The sequence below is a fragment of the Sesamum indicum genome, linkage group LG1 (genome assembly GCF_026168435.1).
Source record: "Sesamum indicum cultivar Baizhima isolate 11 linkage group LG1, ASM2616843v1, whole genome shotgun sequence".
In the NCBI taxonomy this organism is placed as follows: domain Eukaryota; kingdom Viridiplantae; phylum Streptophyta; class Magnoliopsida; order Lamiales; family Pedaliaceae; genus Sesamum; species Sesamum indicum.
The window spans coordinates 14,543,578-14,566,584 of NC_142657.1; the positions used below are offsets into that span (position 1 = coordinate 14,543,578).

General features: G+C 37.3%; 4 protein-coding genes across 4 annotated transcripts; 2 read left to right on the forward strand and 2 right to left on the reverse strand.

Annotated features, from left to right (window-relative positions):
- Nucleotides 1-232: 232 nt before the first annotated feature.
- On the reverse strand, nucleotides 233-1,628 carry LOC105161383 (Cytochrome b561/ferric reductase transmembrane protein family). The gene is made up of 4 exons (XM_011079050.3): nucleotides 1,379-1,628; nucleotides 1,213-1,264; nucleotides 918-1,114; nucleotides 233-648 (listed from the first exon to the last, which is right to left on the reverse strand). The coding sequence occupies exons 1-4, from the start codon at nucleotides 1,526-1,528 to the stop codon at nucleotides 328-330; spliced, it is 720 nt and encodes a 239-aa protein (XP_011077352.1). The 5' UTR covers nucleotides 1,529-1,628; the 3' UTR covers nucleotides 233-327.
- A 1,387-nt stretch (nucleotides 1,629-3,015) lies between these two features.
- LOC105161391 (clavaminate synthase-like protein At3g21360) lies at nucleotides 3,016-4,704 on the forward strand. The gene is made up of 3 exons (XM_011079062.3): nucleotides 3,016-3,490; nucleotides 3,583-3,836; nucleotides 4,059-4,704. The coding sequence occupies exons 1-3, from the start codon at nucleotides 3,125-3,127 to the stop codon at nucleotides 4,402-4,404; spliced, it is 966 nt and encodes a 321-aa protein (XP_011077364.1). The 5' UTR covers nucleotides 3,016-3,124; the 3' UTR covers nucleotides 4,405-4,704.
- A 493-nt stretch (nucleotides 4,705-5,197) lies between these two features.
- On the reverse strand, nucleotides 5,198-10,731 carry LOC105161401 (protein decapping 5). The gene is made up of 8 exons (XM_011079073.3): nucleotides 10,368-10,731; nucleotides 9,307-9,407; nucleotides 8,703-8,774; nucleotides 7,681-8,625; nucleotides 6,809-6,871; nucleotides 5,964-6,164; nucleotides 5,768-5,878; nucleotides 5,198-5,697 (listed from the first exon to the last, which is right to left on the reverse strand). Exons 1-8 carry the CDS (start codon nucleotides 10,537-10,539, stop codon nucleotides 5,539-5,541), a joined length of 1,824 nt encoding a protein of 607 aa, XP_011077375.1. The 5' UTR covers nucleotides 10,540-10,731; the 3' UTR covers nucleotides 5,198-5,538.
- A 2,750-nt stretch (nucleotides 10,732-13,481) lies between these two features.
- LOC105161409 (nuclear matrix constituent protein 1) lies at nucleotides 13,482-22,656 on the forward strand. Its single transcript, XM_011079086.3, has 8 exons — nucleotides 13,482-14,047; nucleotides 16,602-16,811; nucleotides 17,718-17,971; nucleotides 18,063-18,333; nucleotides 18,406-18,489; nucleotides 19,212-21,211; nucleotides 21,892-22,099; nucleotides 22,191-22,656. Exons 1-8 carry the CDS (start codon nucleotides 13,766-13,768, stop codon nucleotides 22,419-22,421), a joined length of 3,540 nt encoding a protein of 1,179 aa, XP_011077388.1. The 5' UTR covers nucleotides 13,482-13,765; the 3' UTR covers nucleotides 22,422-22,656.
- Nucleotides 22,657-23,007: the final 351 nt, after the last annotated feature.

Sequence of the window (23,007 nt, forward strand, 5' to 3'; positions counted from 1 at the left end):
CCTCCGCACATGAAAGGGCTAATTCCATCTGGACGAAAAGGACATCCTTCTGTGCAATAAATACATTCCATTACTGCAATACTGGAAGTTCCTATTACTGAAAAAGATCAAAGAATTTCACAAAGTTTATGTCAATGTATCAAAATTGCATGGACCCTCTTCCTTATGATCATGCCCAAATTCATAGACATGACGCCGAATGCAATAACAGTTATAGATCTAAAAAGGAAAGTTTCACAACAAAAAATTACTGCTTCTGAAGAAAGAGATGAACAAGCTTAAAATCTATTTACATCATGAAAGAGATATACAAATTATACACTCCATTCAGAGAGAAGAGTTCTTGCTATCTGATATGATCTTAGATTTTGAAGTTTGGTACTTAGGTGAAACTGCTCCTAGTATCACAACACTGCTCAGCACAGCCAGACCGAGTCCTAAACCGTTGACAACAGCTGATTCCGGGCAACGTTTTAGTAGATTCCCTTCGATTTGCAAGAAAGTTAACTTTTCAAGAAGCCCTGTCTCAGCAGTCACCACAGCCAAGCCATAAGTGTATAGACCAAGAAAGACATGCCAAGGAAGTACCCTTAGCCTTGTTGTTCGCATCTCGCCTCTGTGCCAAAAGCTGGCAAAGCCAAACAGCCACTGCAACGTAATACGAAACTCTGTATCAGGCCCTCTTCATAATGAAAATCAGACAAATGTGAAGGCATTATGAATGTATTCGACATTAATTTTTGCATCAAATATAGCTAATGCAGTAGTGTCATTAGCATAGACGTTCTTGATTTCACAAATTACTATGTGCAGGGATAATGTATGTGACAGTAATTAGTCAGGTGCAAAATAAAGCACCCCCTTTTCTCATCAAATCCAGGTAAAAAAATATTTGTCTGTAAGCAATTAGAACAGACCTGAGCCCCAAACATGGAGATACAGATCAAACCCATCCATGAATGCAAACTGTAAAAGTTAGCCAAAATCCCATGTTGACTATGGAATTTGGTCCAAATCCCAAAAATCCCACAAGCCAAAGCCACGCCTTGGAGACACAGGTGTACTAATTTTTTCAAATTTCTTGAACCAGGCAGCGATCTGTGCACCAAAATGGCTGAAAAAATAATTCAACAAGAAAAAAGATCATCAATCAGAGCCTGCTTATTTTCTGCTGTAAATTTGCAAATAGCACACAGGAGTGTTAATTCCTACCTTCTCCACTGATCAGGATGAAACCAATCACCATTAGCAAAGGGTGCAACACCTGCCCAACAAACAAAAGAAAGGAATTTTCACAATTTTCCTCAAAACCACATACATGCATGGGCTTATAGACTGTATAAAGATAATAAATCAAGAAATGAAACGAAGTTATTACAGCATAAATGTGGTCTTCCTGAGAGGGAGAGTGAGGAATAAAGCTAGTATTGAAGTGAAGAGCCCAGATGAGTACAAGAACTGCAACTACACAAGCTGAAAATCTGGCAAAAATTAGAACAGAAAATGGTAAAAACAAGATTCTGGCCATAGCTTCAGAGCACTCTGATCTCTTCCAAAGCACGCTCTCACTCTCAGTGTCTGAGTTCAGTATAGTTAGTGCGGAACAGTGAGCCACCGACACAATAATAAAAGATACACTAATTGAAATTGTACTTTCGGGTAGGCCAATAATTGACAATGTTATTTAGAATTTTTTTTCTTGGGAAACTTCTTTATCTGAAATAGTTCATAGTCATCTAGATTATGCTATTGTAATTAGTCAAATGGAGCATTTAATACATTTACAGATAAAGTGCTATGATTTAAGCAGCATAAATTACACTTAATAAAGATTGATTATTTATCAAGATAACTCAAATAACAGAGTCATGGTATGGACCTAAGTGTTTTTTTTATTTATTTTGGGCACCCAAGTGTATTTCTTGTTTCCTTTGTGACCCTTTACTCAGAGCAAGAATTCCTGTCAATATAAATTCAAAATTTGCTGGCCTGCATCCAAGGAATCTGTAATCTAGCCTAAAGACATATCACTATATCAGTTAAAGCCGAAGTTTGAACTCAGCAAGCGTACAAACATAATGTTGCGTTTTATCCTGTCTGTTTTGACGTTGTTGGAGACATTACACAAGTTTTTGTGTTCTTGGCAGCTAAATTTCATGGTTAAAATTATTAATAGGTAACTAAACTAGTTTTAATCTTGCTAGTTCATACTTCATGGTCCACAAGATCTTAAGACTCAGACATAATTTCCTTGAAGATTTCACCTAAGTAATCTGTTCTCCAATTATGTCAGCAGGCCAGTATCAGCTTCAATGAGAAAGTATTGATCAGTTTCTTCAGGACTACTGGAAAAACTGAACTCTTGTTCTTAAGGGCAGGGGACAGCATCGACAGCCCTTTGCCTTTGTAACTGATCCTAAAACTCTTGCCTGTTTCAGTATCTAATGCGGGACTAAGATGCATTAACATAATCCTTGAGTTAACATGTCACAAAGTTGATGAAAGTTGACAGGATTCGTTGTTGACAAAGATTATAACCTGCCGTTCCTGCTCAAGTCCAAGCAACATAGGTCGTATCAGATGCCATTCGGCTGTAAACTCATCGATAGATTCGTCATGTAATTACTTAATCTGTCATCAGGCATAGTGAAATCTTTGTAACAGTAGTTTCTAGTGCATTCGGCAGCAATCCAATATCCAGAGAACATGTGGTGAATATCATCCCTTTTTCAATTCAAAGAGCATGACTTGTTAGAACTATTTTTTGTCATTTCTTAAATTTAGATGTAGTAGCCCCAAATCAAGACAATGGCTATGAATTTTGTGCTATCAAAAGACAAAATATGAAAGAGAAACTTTACTAGCGGTTGTAACTTGTAACCAAGAAATAACAGGACAAAGTTATGTGAACTAGGAAATCGTTGTTTTATGCTTAGACATTTAGTAAACGACAAAAAGGGATATCGATCATGCCGATTAACAAGCCAACCACTTTGATTCCCATAGTTAACTGCTAATGCCACAGCCTATCCCACTCCTATAAATTGCAGCGGGTAAATATAAGATCAGCAAGCCTTTAATCACCACATACTTAGAAGAATATCAAAGGGGAAAGGAAGAAGAAATGGAATTCACTTGCAAGGACTTCAAGGTGGGAAAATGTGAGGGTGAGAAACTGGTGCATGGTGAAACCATACCACTAGTGCTGCAGCCCCCAACAGACGGTAAAAGCGACGTGAAGTCTTTGTTGGAAAACCTAGGGAGAAACAAGGAGTGGTTTGAGGAGATGATAATCAAGAATAGTGCAGTTCTTCTCAGGGGCTTTGATGTTAAGAACGCTGAAGAGTTCAACGATATCGTCGAGGTCTTTGGATGGGAGGACATACGGTACGTGGGCCCTGCCCCCCGGACGCACATATACAAGAGAGTTTGGACAGCCAATGAAGGACCTCTCTCTGAGTTCATATACTATCATCATGAGATGGTCTTGGTCAGTAGCTTATGCACAATATATATGGTTACAGTTTTTAGGATGTTATAATGATATCGAGCATGTATGATCATGTTGCTTGGTTTTGGCAGATAAAGGAATTTCCAAAGAAAGTTATACTTTTCTGTGAAGTGCCGCCACCAGAAGGTGGAGAGACACCTTTTGTGCCTAGTTTCCGAGTAACTGAAAGAATGCTCGAGGAGTTCCCGGAGTTTGTGGAGGAGTTGGACAAGAAAGGACTGAGGTACACGTTCACGGCTCTCAGCAAGGACGATAAGTCGTCCATGAGAGGCCGAGGTTGGGAAGATGCCTTTGGAACATCAGATCCTGCAGAAGCAGAGAGAAGGTTTGCAGAATTTTACTATCCGATATATATTCTTGTGTCTAAATACATTAGCCATATGCGCTAAGTACAACCTACTAAGTCTTTGTGAAAGAACTTCTTCACCAAACATGATGGGGCATAAACAAGTCGATTTGACATTTGCATAGCTTGTGTATTTCTTGCTTATTCACAATATCAGTTGAGTTTGAACTGGCTTTAATCCAATGACAAATTCGACTGCAGGGCTAAGGCGTTAGGGATGGACATGGAATGGCTACCGAATGGAGGGGTGAAGACGGTACTGGGGCCAAGATCTTTGACAAGGGTGTTTGATGGAAGAAAAGGGAGGAGAATGTGGTTCAACACCATGGTGGGGATGCACGGAAAGGAGCTGAGCTCAGCCATGATGGCAGACGGAACTGAAATACCTGAGAAGATAGTGAAGAGATGTGAAGAGATAATTGAAGAAGAAAGCATCCAATTCAAGTGGGAGAAGGGAGATGTGTTGTTTTTGGATAATTATGCTTTGCTTCATGGTAGAAGGCCTTCCCTTCCTCCTAGAAGGGTGTTGGTTGCTACATGCAAATAGCTCAGATGGCTCACAAACAGGACTGCTGAAATAAGTTGTACGAAATAAGCTCATCAGTATGAATAAGTAGCAAGTCTACCGGGTCTTGATATCCAGTTTCCTCGTCATTGTATGCCGGCCCATCGACGCGACAAGATATGATATGTGCACCACCTATGTACCATCAGGTGAAAGATCAACAAAGTTGGAACTGTATAACAGATCAAGTTATTTAGATATGATCTGATATTATAAATAGCTAAATGCCCGTTTGAGTTGTATTTGTTAAGTACAATGAATAATTTTCGAACATCTCTTTCATTTACTAAAATTTTAAACTCAACCACATTAAGATAAATATATTAATTATGTTCATAATCTACGTAGATAAAATAGATATGTATCAATTCAATATCATAACAAGGTCAGAAACAATTTTATTTTAAACTCGATAAAACACTCGAGCACATTCTAGTATTTAGGCTCAACTCGTGATTCTCACTCCCACACATGATTCCCTTCACTAATATCAGTCTATTATTTTTCAATGCAAAATTATATTACAACTAATATTCTATTTCATATATGCAACGCATATATAACAATCACCTCATTTATATATTATAGAAAACAGCTTTATTAACATGACTTATATGTTAAGTTTAATGTAAATACAAAATTATCACGTAAGAAAAGATCCAATTTGTTTTCAAGGAGGGGAATGCGTATTTCACGGTCTCACAACACATCATTAAGCAAATCATGAAAATAATAGGGCCGCCATGACATTTCATGGAGCCCGCAGACGAGAAAGTTGGCACTACCAATTAATTATATTACTAATCCATCCATTTTCTTTGGATTCAAAGACACCTTTGTAGAAAAGTATGAGAAAATAATACCTTAGCCAACATCTGATATCCCCTTCGCAAGACTCTATTGGAAACTTTTGCTTCAAACTCAAATGGATGGGAAAATGATATCAAACCAGGGACGAGATCAAAGATTCCTGACCCAGATCCTAGTTTTATTACTCAGACAACCAACATAAAATGCACAAACATTACATCAAATTCCTAAATTGATCTCTGTCCCACCGTACCAGATCAGCCTTAGTTTCTACTCTCTTCTTATCAGAAAGACATCGCTGTTTTACTATGAAGCATGGTTATGCATGCCTCGGCCACGGCCCCTGCCCACATAGCCATACCCACCATAACCTCTTCCATGGTAAGAGCCACGAAAGCGACCACCACCTCGACCCGGTCCACGACCTCCACGACCACCTCGATACCTTGAAAATTCTCCAAAAGTCTGTGTATGAAATCACATGGGTCAATATCAAAAGCTAAAACCTCGGAGATCAGCAACAGATTGGACATACCTCTGTATCGAGCTTCATTTGCTCAGAGTACCTAGTCCTTCCATGATTAGGATTGTTGTCCAGGGCATTGCAAGAAAGGGAGTCGAAGAACTCATCCTTTTTATAAACAGGCTGCAAAGTGCACAAGTATACTTTGATATTAATGTTAAATCTCTACAAATGTAGATATCAAGTCAACTCTCAGTTGAACAGTCACCTTGATTTCAATCCTAGGCAATTCAGCTTCATCCTCACCCTGTGGATCTTCTTCATCACTGCCGTCTCCATTTCCTTCTTTATCATTAGACTGGGATCTATTACTTTTACCAAGATGACCCCAAACTTCATCCTTTTTAAATTTCTCATTCATTGCTGTAAAATCAAAATCTTCAGTGAATTTTGTCACAGGGCGCGAAATCTGCAGGCAAAAGGACCAATGAACCATGGTTAAATTGGTCAACAGCATTTGAGAAAAAGACCTCAAATAAAGAAACAATTTGACATGTAATGGAGCTGAACATCCGTGTTTCGTGAAATTCTCCCAACCAGGCAAATCTTGCCACTGAGCACTTCATTGTTGGCAACTAATAGCAAGGAATTATCTCATTTAAAATATCTCTAATGATACTAGAATTAATTGAGCACATGTCCATATTCTTGGTGACGGCTAGACAGGGATGAGAATGCTATGTTACATAGCAGGTAGCAGAAAGCTTAACGTACTCTGTAATCAGACCATATTAAAAATTGAGAACAGCACAAGGAGAAGAAATTGTATTCTCAGACTGTCCTCAGTTTCTTGGGGGTGCCTTGAACAGGCAGACAAGCTGTCACACTGAAACTCTCTCTAACTATCTACTGAATTGCAAAGAACATTACTTAAATGCAGAAGCACTACTTATATCTGGAGGTATACCTAGCGGATTAAGAAATAGAAGAACCTCATAAAAGGTTTTATAGTATTAAGTACAGACCGAGGATATCTATTTATCAAGAATAGACATAATAAATGATAAGTCTTGGAGAAATCCATAACATGCAAAAAAGTAGGCAAGTTCTTACCGCAGATCCTCTTCCACCACGCCCTCTGTAATTGTTACGCAGGTGATAAGCACTTCCATTTGGCTTAAGGAACAAGAAGAAAATACATTATCAGCTCCTAAAGCTGTATTTGTTATATAGTTATTCACAACCAAAAGAGCAAAGATACAGAAAATCTAAACTACAAGTTGCCCCACCAACATCAGTCTAAAGGATGCCTTAGTTTCTCACTAGTCATTTAGACAGTCATATGTTCAACAGGCATACACATCACACTTCAATGATTCAATGATATTGTTGGACAAATAATAATTTATAGATGCAATGTAAACAGTTCATTTCCTGAAGATCATATGTCCACAAGACAAGGTAATTCTGAAATTGCATTTTTTTCTATTGGTGATAGATTGGCTGGTACAGATCAATTGATAATGACTAGCTTGCTCTCATAAATTCTCCCTAAAACTTAAATTGCGCAATTTTCACAAAATATGGATGACTTTGTTTCAGATGAATAATTATTGTGCAAAAAGATTACAAATTTCACTCAAAAATGACAAATTGCAAATTCAATGGCTTCTGTCAACTTATTCAATCAAACAAGATGCAGGCAGTACAAAAGTAGCCAAAAATAATCTTTGAAGATTGTTAAAAAGCTCAAAGTTCTTCACATCAGGTTTATGCACCAAAGGTGCAGTGTCACCTTATCTTTTTGCTTTAGTTCCAAACTTTGTATTAGACACATTAAAGCCTGGAAGTGCTATTGAAATCGCCCAAGTTCTAGCTGACTCCTTCATAGAATTTGGTCAGAACAACCAAATTTAAAACATGCTAAAAGGACAAACCAATATGTCTGTAATCATAGGTTTGTGCATAAAGGAAAGGAAGAAAACCTTATGAACTCGAGCATTTGGAGGTAATGGTAATATTGGTGGCTGAGCTTCTGTTACTAGAACTGATGGCTCTGATGATGGCTTTGGTGACACTTGAACTACTTCCACGTCCTTCTGTGTTGTTTGTAAAAGTTGAGGTGCAGAAGCAGCAGATGGTCCTGACTGCAGCAGCTGCCCTGGGGTTATGAGTGAAGGTGTTGGTGTTTCTGTAAGAATAGAACCAGATGTCCCCGCGACAGATGTTACTGGTTGAGTTATATTCTGCTGCACCAATGCTGCTGGACTAGGCGCTGCACTGGGTTTGGTAGCAACTAAAGGAACTCCTACAGTATCAGGAACTGAAGCAGAAAGTGGAGCCAATGATGGCAAGTTAGAGCTGGGTGTAGATGTAGGGATTGCAGATATGGGAGCTTTGTTTGGCAGCAGATTCATCATCGCTTCAGATACCAGTGACGCAGGCTGCAGAGGGGGGAGACTCAAAGACAAAGTTGAAGTAGGTAAAGAAGTAGAGGTTAAACTAGAAGAACTTGTGCTGCTGGGAACCAAGGAAGAATTATAATCCGGCAAATTAGAACTGGGAAGGCTTGGTGCTCCCATTGGTAAAGATGAATTGAAACCAGAAAATTGCATCTGTGGCATGGAAGGAGGAATCGACAAGCCAGGAGGTGGTCGCAGCAAGGATTGTTGAGGCAGTTGCGGAAGCCCATTAGGTGTGCCATAGAAACCTTGCCAATACATTGGCATGGCTAACCCGCTACCATTTGCATTTGGTGGAGAAGGGCCCCAAGAACTCAAGTTTCCTCCAGGTTGATATAAAGGCAGACCATTTTGGAACGCTGACCCAGGCAGCCCCATTTGAGTAGAATGGGCACCAAGCTCCCCCAAAGAACCAGTAGGAGCTGTAGGCAAGCTTGTGGGTGGGGTTGTTGGACGAGGATAGTGAGACTGCACCAAACTTAAATTCGTTAGAGTAAATTCCTCCTCCTGCATCACATTACTATTACAGTTATGGTACTACTTGCCTGAATAATTGCAGGATCACTGTTTATGGGTGGTGTAGTTTGAACTGGCGGAGAAGCTTTCACCTGTAAATCCTGTGGAAAATAGAAATTTAGAGGAACTTTAAGATAACTGAAAACATATGGTGTAAAGAAAAGGCACTTTGAATAAGTTAAAGGACAACACTAAGATCATGCTTAAAGTGAACAAGTGATATATATCAAAGCATGGGTGATACTATAAAAATCTGCCAAACGTATGGCTAACAGGTAAGTGGGAGGGCCAGTTTGCCACTATTGCCAATGCACACAACATGAAAAACTACACTCATTGTCCCAGCATCCCAACTCGCCCACAAAAAGAGAAACAAGAAATTGAAGATGACAAAGAGAAGGACAAAATTCACATCTTTATAACTCTTGTATGTGTTCAAAGAAAAATTACTTAAGCTTAATTAAATCATTCGGTCTGACTCCGCATGTGTAGTAAACACATTGGTGAATACAATGTACTAATGGGAAACAAGGTCAGAATCAACTAGCAAAAAGTGATGATTTACTCAACAGGCAACCAAGCACCAATGAAAACCTGGAATAATCAAGACAAAACACACACACCAATAGATACCTTGATATCACTTCCTCTAAACAGTATGTACTCGTATATTTTGTCGCTAGGAGGGACTTGTGGACCATCCTTTTTTCGTCCTTCTGTTCCAAATGATCTCACTGCCACAAGATATTTTGAGCACAAATAATTAGTTTCCAACCATAATTTACCCTAAAAGACAAAATTATTCAAATTTATAGCTCAATATGACAAAACAGCCATTCAGATATCTAGACCAGCTAAAGGAAATCAAAACAACCATAGCAGCTCAAGTTTACTGTTGTCTTACTTCAGGGGGCAATAAAATGATGTTCAGTATTATATTGACTGGACATGACATAACTGGCAGCTTGGATGAACAACTGAAACTAATCAGATATCATGCAATGGGTAAAAACTAAAAAGTATATAAGCCATCCCAAATTAAGCCCCACATTCTCTATTCAAATTATCATGAAACGACAAAATATGTGCCGTCCAAGTGTTGTTAAGAACTTATGATAAAGGATCTTCCATTCCATGTCATGCACCATTTGGGTTATTAACTTCCCAATAGGGGCCGAAACAAGTAAAACTGAATACAAACTGCATTCGAATTGTACAAGCATAATTCATAGTTATTACATGTTGCTGCATCAAAAGATTTACCAACAACCAATATCTGTTAGAGCGCTACTAATCATGGAACAGAACACTCGTTAAAACCAGAAAAAGTAAAAAAGAAAGCTCCAATTTAAATACATAAAAAAGGTCTCGCCTTCAGCAAACATTCACCAGAAATATCCATAACGAGAGAAACTAAATAAACAAATCCCTTATTAATCAATCACAAAATAGAAAGAATAAGTCCCCGCAAAGGAACTTATGTGCTGGCAGTAGAACCCTAACCAAAATACTAGCTACAAGATACATAACTGAAACACACACAAAATACATGAGTTCAAAGATAAATATGAGGGGGAGAATAAATAAAAAAAAATCAATTTAATTTAAAAAAAATACCTAGAAAAGCCAAAAAATACGAAGACAAAATTGACAATAAACACCAAAAAGATAACTGTTTCTCCAATTGGTCTCACCGTTACGTAGGCCGATGCTGGACTCTTCAGTGTTGATGTTGTAGAGTATGCCTTCATACCTGATCTCACTCTTGGAAGTCAAGCTAATCAAGCTGCCGATGTACGAATCAGCCGATGCTCCACCGCCGCCAGATCTACTACTCGATGCCGCCATTGAACTCTCCGCCGCCATCTCTCGTTCTTACTTCAACTGCTACTCCGGTTATTTATACAAAAAGATAAATTCTCATACGCAGAACATATATATATATATATGACTGTAGAAAGAGAAAACGGAGGACCCTCAAGTCTGAGCAGTCCTATTGAGAGAGAAACTGTTGACCCTGTTTTTTGAAGTGAAGGTGCGGAACTGGGGGGGTAATGGGGTGAAATAAATATATATAGCTTTATTGCCTGTGCAACACCACCACTCTTTGGTTTTTCGCACATCACTAATCACGTCACGCCTTTTATTTATGCGGATTTATATCTAAATAAAGAAACAATTGTATATCTTTAGGTGAAAAACTTAATATTTAAATTATGTACGTATTATGAATTTAATTTTTTATTAAAAAATAACAAGCAATTTTCATATGATGTTGTAAATGAGCAAATTATCTCTTTATTAAAAAAATAATAATAATTTACCTTCTTATGTTTTCTAAAATATAACAATTTTTTACTTTCCTATATTTTTTAAAATGAAGTAACTTACCTCTTTAGACAGGAAGATAAATTGTTATTTATTTTATAGAGAGTAATTTGTTCATTTACAATATTATAGGGAAGTAACTTGCTATTCACCCATTTTCTATACAAATTCTATTTTACCATCCAGTCTAATTGACATAGATACGTTATGTTTATAAAAATTATATTATTTGATTTATTTAACAAAAAAATTTATATACCAATGGTAATTAACATACACTCGCTGCACATGTTATTATAATTTCAAAAATATTAAAATCGTACTTTTTAGAATAATATTTAGCCTAAGCATAACATATTTGAGACAAATTCAGATTAGATGATTTGAATCCATTATTATCCCTAAGTGATGATATGAGAGGAGGACAATGACATATTTAATTTTAGAATAACATTTAGCCTAAGCATAACATATTTGAGACAAATTCAGATTATATGATCTGAATCCATTATTATCCCTAAGTGATGATATGAGAGAAGGACAATGACATATTTAATTATTGAGGGGGAAACTATGATCCTAATATTGATTGAGGGGCCTAAATTACATCTTTTGTCCTTCATCAATCAATATTTAACATTGTTAGGTTATGACATAGAGTTTTTAGGGCATTTTCTCATAACAGCCCCACAAAAAGAGAAAATTTGCAAATTTGGCCCATGTTCAGTTAAGCCCGAACCATTGACCTGGCTATTCGGGTTATCATTTCACATAAAAGAGAAACGTGGCAAAATCCAAGAACCTCCATTGGGATTCGACATATAATTCCAACCCATAAAAATAGTCACATATGCAGATTCTAACTATAATTGAGGCATTATAATTATATCATAACTTTTTTGTGGTTATCTTACCACCAAAAGACCCTATCTCTAGAGACTCTCAAATTGTTTTCGATGGGGGAGATCCCAACACTTTTGGTGAATGCATATTAATTTGAGCTTTATTTTATATGCTTTGATTGGGATCAGTGATTATGAAAACCTATTAGATTGCAAAGTACACCGTGTTCCTCAAACAAATACTTTGTTGGTCTAATTATTATATTGTTTTTGGATGAAAATTCTGGATGGACTTTAAATTTATGTTGAAATATGTACAATAAAGTAAAATTTTGTTAAATATCACATGGCACATATATATATATATGTATTATATACACATATTGAATCAAATGATGATGGATATCAATATATTGTCATATTTAAATGAAAGTGAAAAATGTATTTGAGCCTTTTACATAAACATATTTTATTATTATATACATATTACACAAAAGTATTTAAATTACAACTTTTATTTTGGTTTTTTATATATATTGAACTTATTTTCAAGTCAAATTTACCATATCTTATGTACGTGCTCCTCAAATACTCTCTCGCGACCATATTTTTAGTAAAAGAACAATCATTCTTATGGTAAAATTGAGCAAGAAAAACATGTCCAATTTAAATCCAATGGAAAACATAATAGGAATTGTATTATTACCAAAGAGAAAATAGTGAGAGATGAAGGAGTGGGTAAAAAATAAATAAATAAATAAATAAATAAAAGAGTGGACAAGGTTGAAGCAATGTTGGTCTTTGGGTTCACATCTCTCCATGGTATTGGTATGTCTATGTCCAATGACCAAACAAGAACTTAAACATTGCATCAGAAAGAAAAAAACAAATAAAGAGGAATATTTATATCCATCACCCCCCAACCTGGAATTTCTTTAACTCAACTTCCTTTTTGTTTGTATCCATTATTTTACCATTTTGGCCTTACATGCAATTATGTCAATTACAACTTCTCAAATAACTCTACTTCAAATTTTTGTGATTTTGAACCAATTTTGATAAATTATATTGAAATTTTTTAAGATTAAGATAAATTATATATAGATGTACTTGTGTGATATTCTCTTTTTCTAAAATTACAATTAAAAAAATATGATAAAAAGTGTAGTTATAATTAAAATTATAATTTTAAAAAGTGTACAGCTGTTATTTTAAAGAAGCTAGAAGTTTCAATGTATATATACATCAAATGTAAGTTATGTTTTTTAGGTTAAATTTATGTATTTAAATAAAATAAAATGATAAAAGTTATAAGATACAATATTTTGCTTTATTATATATTTGGAATATAATGTTTTTTAGTAATGTGGTATTTACAATTATTTTAGGAAAAAATGGAAAGTGATACTTGAAATATGACCCACCCATTCATTTATTCAAATTTTAGAGTTAATTATTTACTAAAGTTAATCGGTTGCTACTCAAAATTAATTGAAAAATATTCAAACGAGAAGCCTGACACATGGTGTGCAGCATTAGCAATTCCTCGCACCAGTTAATAAAATCTCGTAATTACCCTTTGCTGAAGTTGGGAGGGTAAATATGTAAAATCTTCTACAGAAGTCATTTTCCCCACAACTGAAAATAGAGGTATATTCCGCGTCACAAGAACTTCTTCCACTTTCACTCTCTGTTCTCCGAGCAAACAATATTTGGATATTCCGTTCACCGGACCCCGAATATCCGTCTGCAAGTAATCTTCCTCTCTCCGCCCAATTACCGCTACCCTGTTAACCTCTAGACACGTGAATCCCCTTTCTATTTTGGCCCTTTTTGTATACGGATTTTACATTAGGGTTTCTTCCTAGTACTTCTGGAATTGAAACCAATTTCTCATATTTAATTGAGAAATAAAAGCAGCGATGTTTACTCCGAAAAGGCAGTGGCCGGGGCCGGCCATGACACCCAAGAGTGAAGTGCGTGGGACGCCGAACCCTACTGGGAAGAACAAAATGGTGGCTTTTGTTGACGGCCCTCCGCCACCGCCGCCGACGAGCTTGTTGAGTGACAACGGGAATGCAGCTGATGTGGAGAATATGGAGGATTGGAGGAGGTTTCGGGAGGTGGGGTTGTTGGATGAGGCGGCGTTGGAGAGGCGTGATCGGGAGGCGCTGAAGGAGAGGCTTGAAAGGCTTGAAAGAGAGGTTAGAAGGAGAAAAGCTTTAGTTCTTCTGGACTTTTGTAACTTTTCCTTGTTCAAGTTTTCAAAGTTTTCTCTTTTACATGTGGGTTTCGTTTATTTTGTTTTAATGGTCACGTTATGCTATCTGGCTAAGTATACCTCTCTCTTTTAATCGTGTAATTTTCTTTATGGATGTTATTGTGGTCAATCCTGAAACTTTTGTAGAAACTGGAGCCAGATGGTAATGGACATGTTAAGGGAAAATTGTGATGGAAGATCTATACAGTTATGCAGCGCCACAAGTAGTTTCCTGCTAGCAAGTGCTGCCTTTTTGTATTTCATCAACTAAACAAAGTTCTTGATACCGTGGCTCTTATTAGGGACTTAGTGTCCTTGTTGTATGCCAACTGATATAACAACGATGTTGCTTAATGACATTATAAAATGGTAAAATGGAGAATTATAAGCTCGGCATAATAATCACCTACCACATGAGCCATGTGGTCCTCTCCCTCAAAGTTTACGTGACTTGCTTCAGAAATATATTAATAATTCCAGCACGTTTTGTTGGTGCAGCATCTTTGGGAAAATTTTGCATTTTTTGGATAAACTCAAGGATCTTGCATTTATAGTATATATTTTTAGTTATGAAATCTCTATGTGAACCCCAATATGAACATAGATTTCAGAAATATCAATGAATTAAATACTCAGTCCTTGCCTCCATCTTCAGTGTGTTCCCCTTCTTCCTCATTTTGCGGTTATTCAGCTTCTTTTTGAGTGATTGGATATTATAGTTCTCAGTCCTGTACTTTGACAAGAAGAATGAAGGGAAGATGTTAGTTGTGCTTTTTACGTACTTGTCCAATGGAGAGCATTCTTTTGTCTTCTTATATCATAGTTGTTGATCACCATTCCACGAGGAATGAACATTGAAGTGCAACTTTCATTCATTGACATAATTTTGTGTATCTATTTCTTTTGCTCTCCATATCTTGTTATGACCTTAGTGGCTTTGTTGATTGTGTCGATATTATCTCTGGTTGCTTCTTTACCCAAGTCATTATCAGTTTTTCTTTCCGTGTTTCTCAAATTTGTGGACCTCACTTCATATGTGAAAAAACCTCCTAGATTTCACACAAGCTTATTGCCTGACTAATGTAATATGCTCTCTGAATGATTGACCTCCCTTCTCACTTGTAACTTACGCCACTCTGACCGCAGAGAAGGGGTAGAGTAGAGAGGAATTTTTTTGGGAGAAAACTCATGGGATTTGAAGGTCACTCTCACCTTGTATTTACCTCTTTCTTGTAAGCTAGCATTTGCATAATTAGATTTGTTGGTGTTTCAGTGCATGCTGAAGTTCGGCTAGATGTTAGCATGCCTGGCTTAACATTTGATCGTACATCAGTTGGTTCAAGATCAAATGATCGAGTTTATATTTTTTAATATTATTCGTAAAGGTAGATCCAGGTAGGTCAAAGTGCTAAGTAGCTTGTTAGAAATTGCTTCTTTATGATCTGGTAAGAAGTTGTCAAATCATTACTTAAATGTAATTTGTTTTCAAACTTTATACATACTCACTTGATGGAATTTCAGTCACTTGTGTCTTTTCTATAGTTTACTGTTCTTTGGTTGCTCAAGTGTTAAATAAGCTGTATATTCCTTACATGAGTAGGGCTGAGGTACATCAATGGAGTTTGCTGTGTGATGGCCCTAGTTGCTGCTCGTTCAGTGACATTTAATTGACCTTCTAGACCCATATTTTTGGGTATATCTTAGTATTTGTCTTTAGTTTTGTGTGGGTGTCTGGGTGATTGTTCTAGTTATCACATTGATTCATGTATCATGCTTGCTTTGGGTTGCATGTTATATTTAGAACATAAGTATTTGTTTAACTACTTTACGGTAAAAGACTAACAGCCTAGGAAGTGAGGATATGAACCAGTATATGGAAATCAAAGTTTATCGTTTGTATTTCTAATTGTTCTGTAACAAGTACTTGAGACAAGAGTTAATCATGGATGAAGTAATAATTCCAAGAATGAAATAAATTATCAGTAATTTAGTTGTTTTGCAATTCCATATTTCTTAGTTAGGCAGGTTATAATAGTGGATCGAATTCACCAAGACCAAGCCTTTTGGAAGTGGCAAGATTATATTTCAGTTCGCATCTGGGTGTACCAAGTCTTGGATGTACTTTTCCAATATGGTTTTGCCAGTTATTTAAACCTTTTCTTAATTTTTCCTCTCTCCTTGAAGTTTGTGTTGTGGTTGAGCCCTCAAATTGGTTTTCCAAATAAAATTTATTCTTTAGCATTTGCTCAAGTGTCATGACATTTCATGTGTGCTGACAATGTCCAAGTTTAGAAAATTGAAAGTATTAATGAGTCTCCGTGTGTGTTAGCAAGTTTTGTCTTGCTAGGCAACTCCAAGTAGGAAATAAGGCATATTCTGCAGGAACAATACCTTGATAAATCCTCATTGAGTTCAATTGTCTTTATTTAAAGTTCATTAAGACATGGTATGGATTTGAGTCTTCAATTTAGTATTTGTTCCTTTTTTTGTTTTGGCAGCTCTTTGATTACCAGTATAATATGGGATTACTTCTAATTGAGAAAAAAGAGTGGACTTCAAAACATGAAGAACTTCAGGAATCTCTTCTAGAAGCGCAGGAGGTCCTCAAACGTGAAAAGGCGGCTCACTTAATTGCAGTTGCTCAAGTGGAGGAGCGAGAAACAAACTTGAGAAAAGCTTTGGATGTTGAGAGGCAGTGTGTGACTGAGGTGATATATTTTCTTCTGCATATGCATTTTGATATGTGATTGTTTATTTCTTCTCTTGCCCATTGACTATGGTTAAGAGGTCTCATTATGTGTCATGCTATCCTTGAAGATAAATCCCCATTAGCAGATAAGTTTCCTTTCTCTTTTTTCTTCAGTTTGGTTGACGGACTGTATTGTTTCCCTTGGATAGCGGTGATGCTTACTAAATAATTTCTTGGAAGAGACAAAAGATAATTGAGTTGAGTGATCTTGCTGAAAATGGTGTCCGCTAGGGTTTGAAGCTGAAATTTTTATCCTTGTTTGGAGAATTAACACTCTTATGGCATCATTTGTTGAATATTAATTGGTTGCCGTACCTGTGGCTTCATTGTGATTGTCCTGCTAAGTAGGTTATTTTGTCAATCTAAAACTGGTAGCATCTTAACCTGTTTCATTTCTTTGACACACGATGTCTTATGCTATTTTTTTGTAGAAAGATGGCTGACAGGACTTATGATTGAATCTTCTATGAGTAGAAAAAATTGGTCACTGTTAGACAAGAAAACTATAAACTTATATATTGTGGCCTTTAAGCATTTTTAATAGGACGTGATTGGTTGAATAAGAGGATGGATCTTTCTATTGCATCTCTTGGTGGTCGGCCTGACAATAGCTGTTTCATGATGTTGAAGGGCTGTGTCAGAGTTGAATCAATGTTGGTTCTTTGCTAACTTGAACTAACAAACAGGGAATAATGATGGGGCAGAAGATAAGTGATGCATTTTTCTATGAGGGCATTGCATTTTCACATGGCTGGCGAAGTGCAATTCCAGTACTTCTTTGTGGATTTAGATAATTTGCATATTTTGATGATTGTAAATCCTATATATGCGAGTTATCCTTATGGCTCAATTTTACCTTCTGTAGCTTGAGAGGTCCCTGCGTGAAATACGTTCAGAGAATGAGAAAGTCAAGATAACATCTCAGACTAAGCTGGCTGATGCAAATGATATGGTGGCTGGAGTTCAGGATAGGTCTTTGGATGTGCAACAAAAGTTGGTTGCTGCCGAAGCCAAGCTTGCTGAGGCAAGTAGGAAGAGTTTAGAATTGGAGAGGAAATTGCAGGAGGTCGAAACACGTGAAAGTGTTCTTAAGAGGGAGCGCATGTCCTTTAATACTGAGTATGATTCTCTCGCTAGAGATGAGCCCACTTGTTTTGATATATTGGATGTAGCTCATTTGTTTATATTTTCCCTTTTCATCTTTTGCCAGGCGAGATGCACATGAAGCAACTTTCTTAAAGCATAAAGAAGATATGCGAGAGTGGGAAAGGAAGCTGCAGGAAGGGGAAGAGAGACTTTGTCAGAATCGGAGACATATTAATGACAGAGAGGAAAAGGTAAATGAACTCAATAGGATGTTCAAGGAGAAAGAGAGGGAACTCGCAGAAGAACAAACGAAACTTGAGTTGGAAAGTTTGGCCCTGAAGAAGAAAGAAGAGGAAGTGAATAAAAGACTTGCCGACCTAATTGTAAAAGAGGAAGTGAGTTTCTGAATTATCCAGGGCATGATTATAAGTATCTACAGATGTTTCATTTTGTTTACTTCTTTGCAGAAAGCTGAATCTCTCACAAGTAATCTAGAGATGAAGGAGAAGGAGTTAATTGCGTTGACGGAGAAGCTGAGCTCTAGAGAGAGAGTGAGTTGCTTTTTCTTAGTTACATGCAGACTTATTGTGTCTTACTGAATTTGTGATTTTGTTTACCTGCATTAGTTGACCAACATAGTCCGAGGTTCTTGCGTGAAGTGGTAGAATAATCCTTGATTCAGGATTTCTCATGTCATTCTAGGATGCTGACTCTTTTGCCTGTAGGCCAGTTAGTCAGCATCCTTTTAAACATGGATTGGTTGTAATTCAGGTTATCCACTTACCACTTGTCAGTTGGTTGTTAGTTGGCTGATTGCTGGTTCTGGAATCACTTTATTGCTTCATTGGCTGTACATATGATACAGCAGAAAGAGTTAACTGTCTGTTTGTTAACCCTTGACGAATGATTGCTTGGCTTCTATTTTAAAATTTTTGGAAGAGATTTAAAAGCACTCAACTTTCAGAGATAACCACTATGATGTAGGACATGTAATTATGTTTTCTTGTTGTTAAACTTTCAAGTGGTGTTCGATGGAAATTCATTTATAACAGAAACGGATTATAAGAAGGCGAGACTGCTTATAATTGTTTAATGGATTTTCCCTATTTATGCAATTTTGTTTCCTAATTTTTGTTATCTGTTCATGGAGTTTTTTAGTGTGAGTTTGAAGTCTAACTTGTAATGCTGCTGTACAAATAGTTCTGAGTTCTAGAGCTGGCTGTTATTTCGTTTTTGACCTCAAAATTGACCCCAAGATATCTCATATTTATAGGTGGAGATTCAGAACATCCTTGACGAACACAGATCTGCTTTGGAAATAAAAAAGCAGGAGTTTGAAATGGAAATGGATGAGAAAAGAAAGTTGTTTGAGGAGGAGACTAAAGTCAAACTTGATAACTTGGATGAGAAGGAGAGTGAAATAAACCATATGGAGGAAAAATTGAAGAAACAGGAGCAAGCGCTGGAAAAGAAGTCGGATAGGATTAAGGAGAAAGAGAAGGAGATTGAATTAAAGTTTAAAGGTCTGAAGGAAAAAGAGAAGGCCCTCAAATTGGAGCAGAAAAATCTAGACTTGCTGAGGAGAGAAGTAGTTTCTGACAAAGAGAGTCTGCAAAACCTCAAAGAGGAGCTTGAGAAGATGAAAGCTGAGATTAGTCAGAAGGAGTTGCAAATTCATGATGCAACTGAAAAGCTTAGGATTACTGAAGAAGAGAGGAAGGAGCACAACCATATGATACAGGAACTGAAACAGGAGATAGAGAGGTACAAACATCAGACTGATTTGCTTTATAAGAAAAGTGATGACCTAAAGCAAGACAGGAAGAAATTTGAGGAAGAGTGGGAGGCTCTTGATGAAAAGAGAGCAGAGCTTACTAAAGATTTAGAACTCCTCGAGCAAGAGAAAAAGATGATTGATAAATTGAAATCCTCTGGAGAAAAACAATTGAAAGAGGATAAAATTGCCACTGAGGCTTACATTAAGAGAGAGTTGGAGGCTCTTAAACTTGAGAAAGAATCTTTTGAAGCCAGAATGAAGCATGAGCAGTCCATGCTATCGGAAAAAGCTCGAGATGAGCATAACAAGTTACTTCATGATTTTGAGACTCGTAGAAGGGATCTTGAGGCAGATATGCTGAATAAGCAAGAGGAAATAGAGAAAACTCTGCAGGAAAGAGAAAGAGCACTTGAGGAGAAGATTGAGAAAGAGCATAGCCATATTGGTCATATGAAGGAAGTGGTCCAGAGGGAGATGGATGACATGAGGTTAGAAAGGAACAGATTGGAGAAGGACAAACAGAATATTGCACTGAATAAGCGGCAGCTGGAAGAGCAGCAGCTAGAAATGCACAAGGATATTAATGAACTTGGAGCTTTAAGCCAAAAGCTGAAGTTGCAGCGGCAGCAATTCATCAAGGAGAGAAGCCGATTTGTTTCATTTGTTGAGACACTGAAAAGTTGCCAAAATTGTGGGGATATGGCGGGGGATTATTTGCTATCTGACCTTCACATCACGGAACTAGATGACAAGGAGGCCTCTCCACTTCAGGCATTGGGAGAAGAACTTTTGGAAAAGGTTGCTTCATATGAAGCGAATGCTAAGAAAACTCCTGGTGAGAATGAACCTAAATCTTCAGAGTCCGGTGGGCGTATTTCTTGGCTTCTCAAGAAGTGCACTCCAAGAATCTTCAACTTGTCTCCTACAAAGAATGTTCAAGATGTGCCTTCTCAAAACTTGGACCAAGCTTTGTCTGATACACTGGTTAATACTGCTGAAAATGTTGGAGGCCCCAGCATGCCAGTTGGGACTCACGGACGATCAGGTACTCCTGAAGTAGATCGTGGAGTACAAGAAGTTCCAGAAGATTCCCAGCAATCGGAGCTGACGAATCGTCGACGCAAATCCACCAGAAAACCAAGCCGTGGAGTCCACAGAACACGTTCTGTTAAAACTGTAGTTGAAGATGCTGAAGCTTTCTTGAGAAGGAATTCGGGAGATGTAAATCCAACTGAGGAGCAAAATAAGGAAGCGCCTGCTTCTGTGGATGAGGAAAGTCGTGGAGATTCCATCCTTGATGGAAAAGCAGCTAGTACGATTCCGAGAAAGCGAACTCGTGCACAATCTTCTAAAATGACAGGGGGAGAGGAGACCGATGACAGTGAGGGTGGTTCTGTAAGTGTGACTGCAGGTGGACGCAGGAAAAGGCACCAAACGGGTGCTCCAGCTATACAAAATGCTGGGAAACCGCGTTATAATCTTCGGCGTCATAGGACGTAAGTCTGTAGTTTCCATTTCATAAAGCATAACGGCAACTTGTTTTAGTATGTCCAAATGATGCCTTTTTTTGTTTGTGTTCAGAGCTGGTGAATATGCTTAATCTCTTAATTGATAAAATGATATCATGATTGCTTCAAATTGCTTCAAATTGTTTGAAAACAAGCTTCCTCATTGATTATTTTATTCAATCAATTGAATTTTTTTTCTGAAAATACTTGAGAACTAATCTAGATCCCTGTTGCATTACTCAATAATCTATGGGTGCAATTTTTTGCTGCCTCTTAATATCCTTGCGATGTAGAATTCTTTACCTTTTGGTGAGTGAAACTATTTGTTTATTTATATCCATCTGCATTTCCATTTCCCAGAAAGTGTTATGTGGAAAAAGATCTGAGGGCCTTGATGCCATTGGCGTCGTGTAAAACTCGTTCCCAGTAATTTCATATATGAAAAATTGAAGGAATTTTGTATAATTTGGGCCCTTCAAACTCCTAATGTGACAAACTTGCTTTTTGAATCATAATATGGTTGGATAAATTTGAGAACCTCTTTGCTCAAAGTTGCATCGAAGTCTGAAGAACAGCCAGTTGAACCAGCTAGACTTGTAATTGCAGCCTGTTATTTCTTCATAAGATTAGCCATTTGTTTGGCTAAATACTCGATGTTTTTTGTTCAGTAAGGGCAAGGACGTCACTGCTTCTATGGACAGCGTGAGAAAAACAGATAAAGAAGTTGGTAATGCTATTGTATCGCCGGAGACTGAAATTACTTCCGCACCACCAGAAGAAGTCACCAGTCAGAATGGCAACCCTGTGGAACTAGTGCAGGTTGCTTCTTATAAAACTGTGAAAACACACATTGTCTCGACTGATAGAGTAGTCCGGGTAAGTCTTCTCATCCCTTTTGCTATAGTGCCTTTGTGATACATAACTCAGTTAATTCATTCCTTATATTTCTTGCATGCTGTAAATCCAGTTTCAGACATCGGAAGCCAACATTGATGAAAATGCTGATGCTGCAAAATCAGCGGAGTATGTAGATTTGAGTGAGGAGGTGAATGGTACTCCAAAGTACAATGATGATGAGCATGACAGTACATTGCACATTGTAGAAGAAGATGATGACAATGAAGACGATGATGATGGAGACGAGAATCTTGGTGAGGCTTCCATAACTAGGAAGCTTTGGACATTCTTCACATCGTGATACTTTACATCTCCTGTGGTTTGCAAAGGTGGAAAGGGAACACTTGTATTCTTTTAGCATGCCAGTTCATTAGAACTTTAGTTGTCGAGATGTTGTGTATTACCAGTAGGAAAATCAGAGGATTCTTAATTGTCAGGGTCTCTTTTTCTTTTAGAACCCTTCCAAGTATAATTAGCTCTATAATCAGGTTATCACATTTGCTGTTTCAATAATTGAATTTTCACTGTTTTCTTTACCGGACCAAGATCAATCAATTCTTAGCAACCTATGGGTGAAAGGGTTGTCAATGTTAGCCGTTTTATGTCCAAAATTATACCTCATAAAGCTAATGATTATGTCTCAACTCTATAATTGAAGACAAGAGAGGGACAACTTAGCATCAGAAACCTCGTTTATGGTGCAACGCCATTACCTTTTCTTCTGAATTTTAGATTTTCTCACTAAAATGCAAATCTCCAGCACAGCACTCCAATCATAATAGGCTATGATTTCTCATTCATATGTGGTCCAAACTTGTAGCCTATTCATATGGGGCTTAATTAATGACCATAAGGGAACCTACTCATCTGGAACAACTAATCTTGCA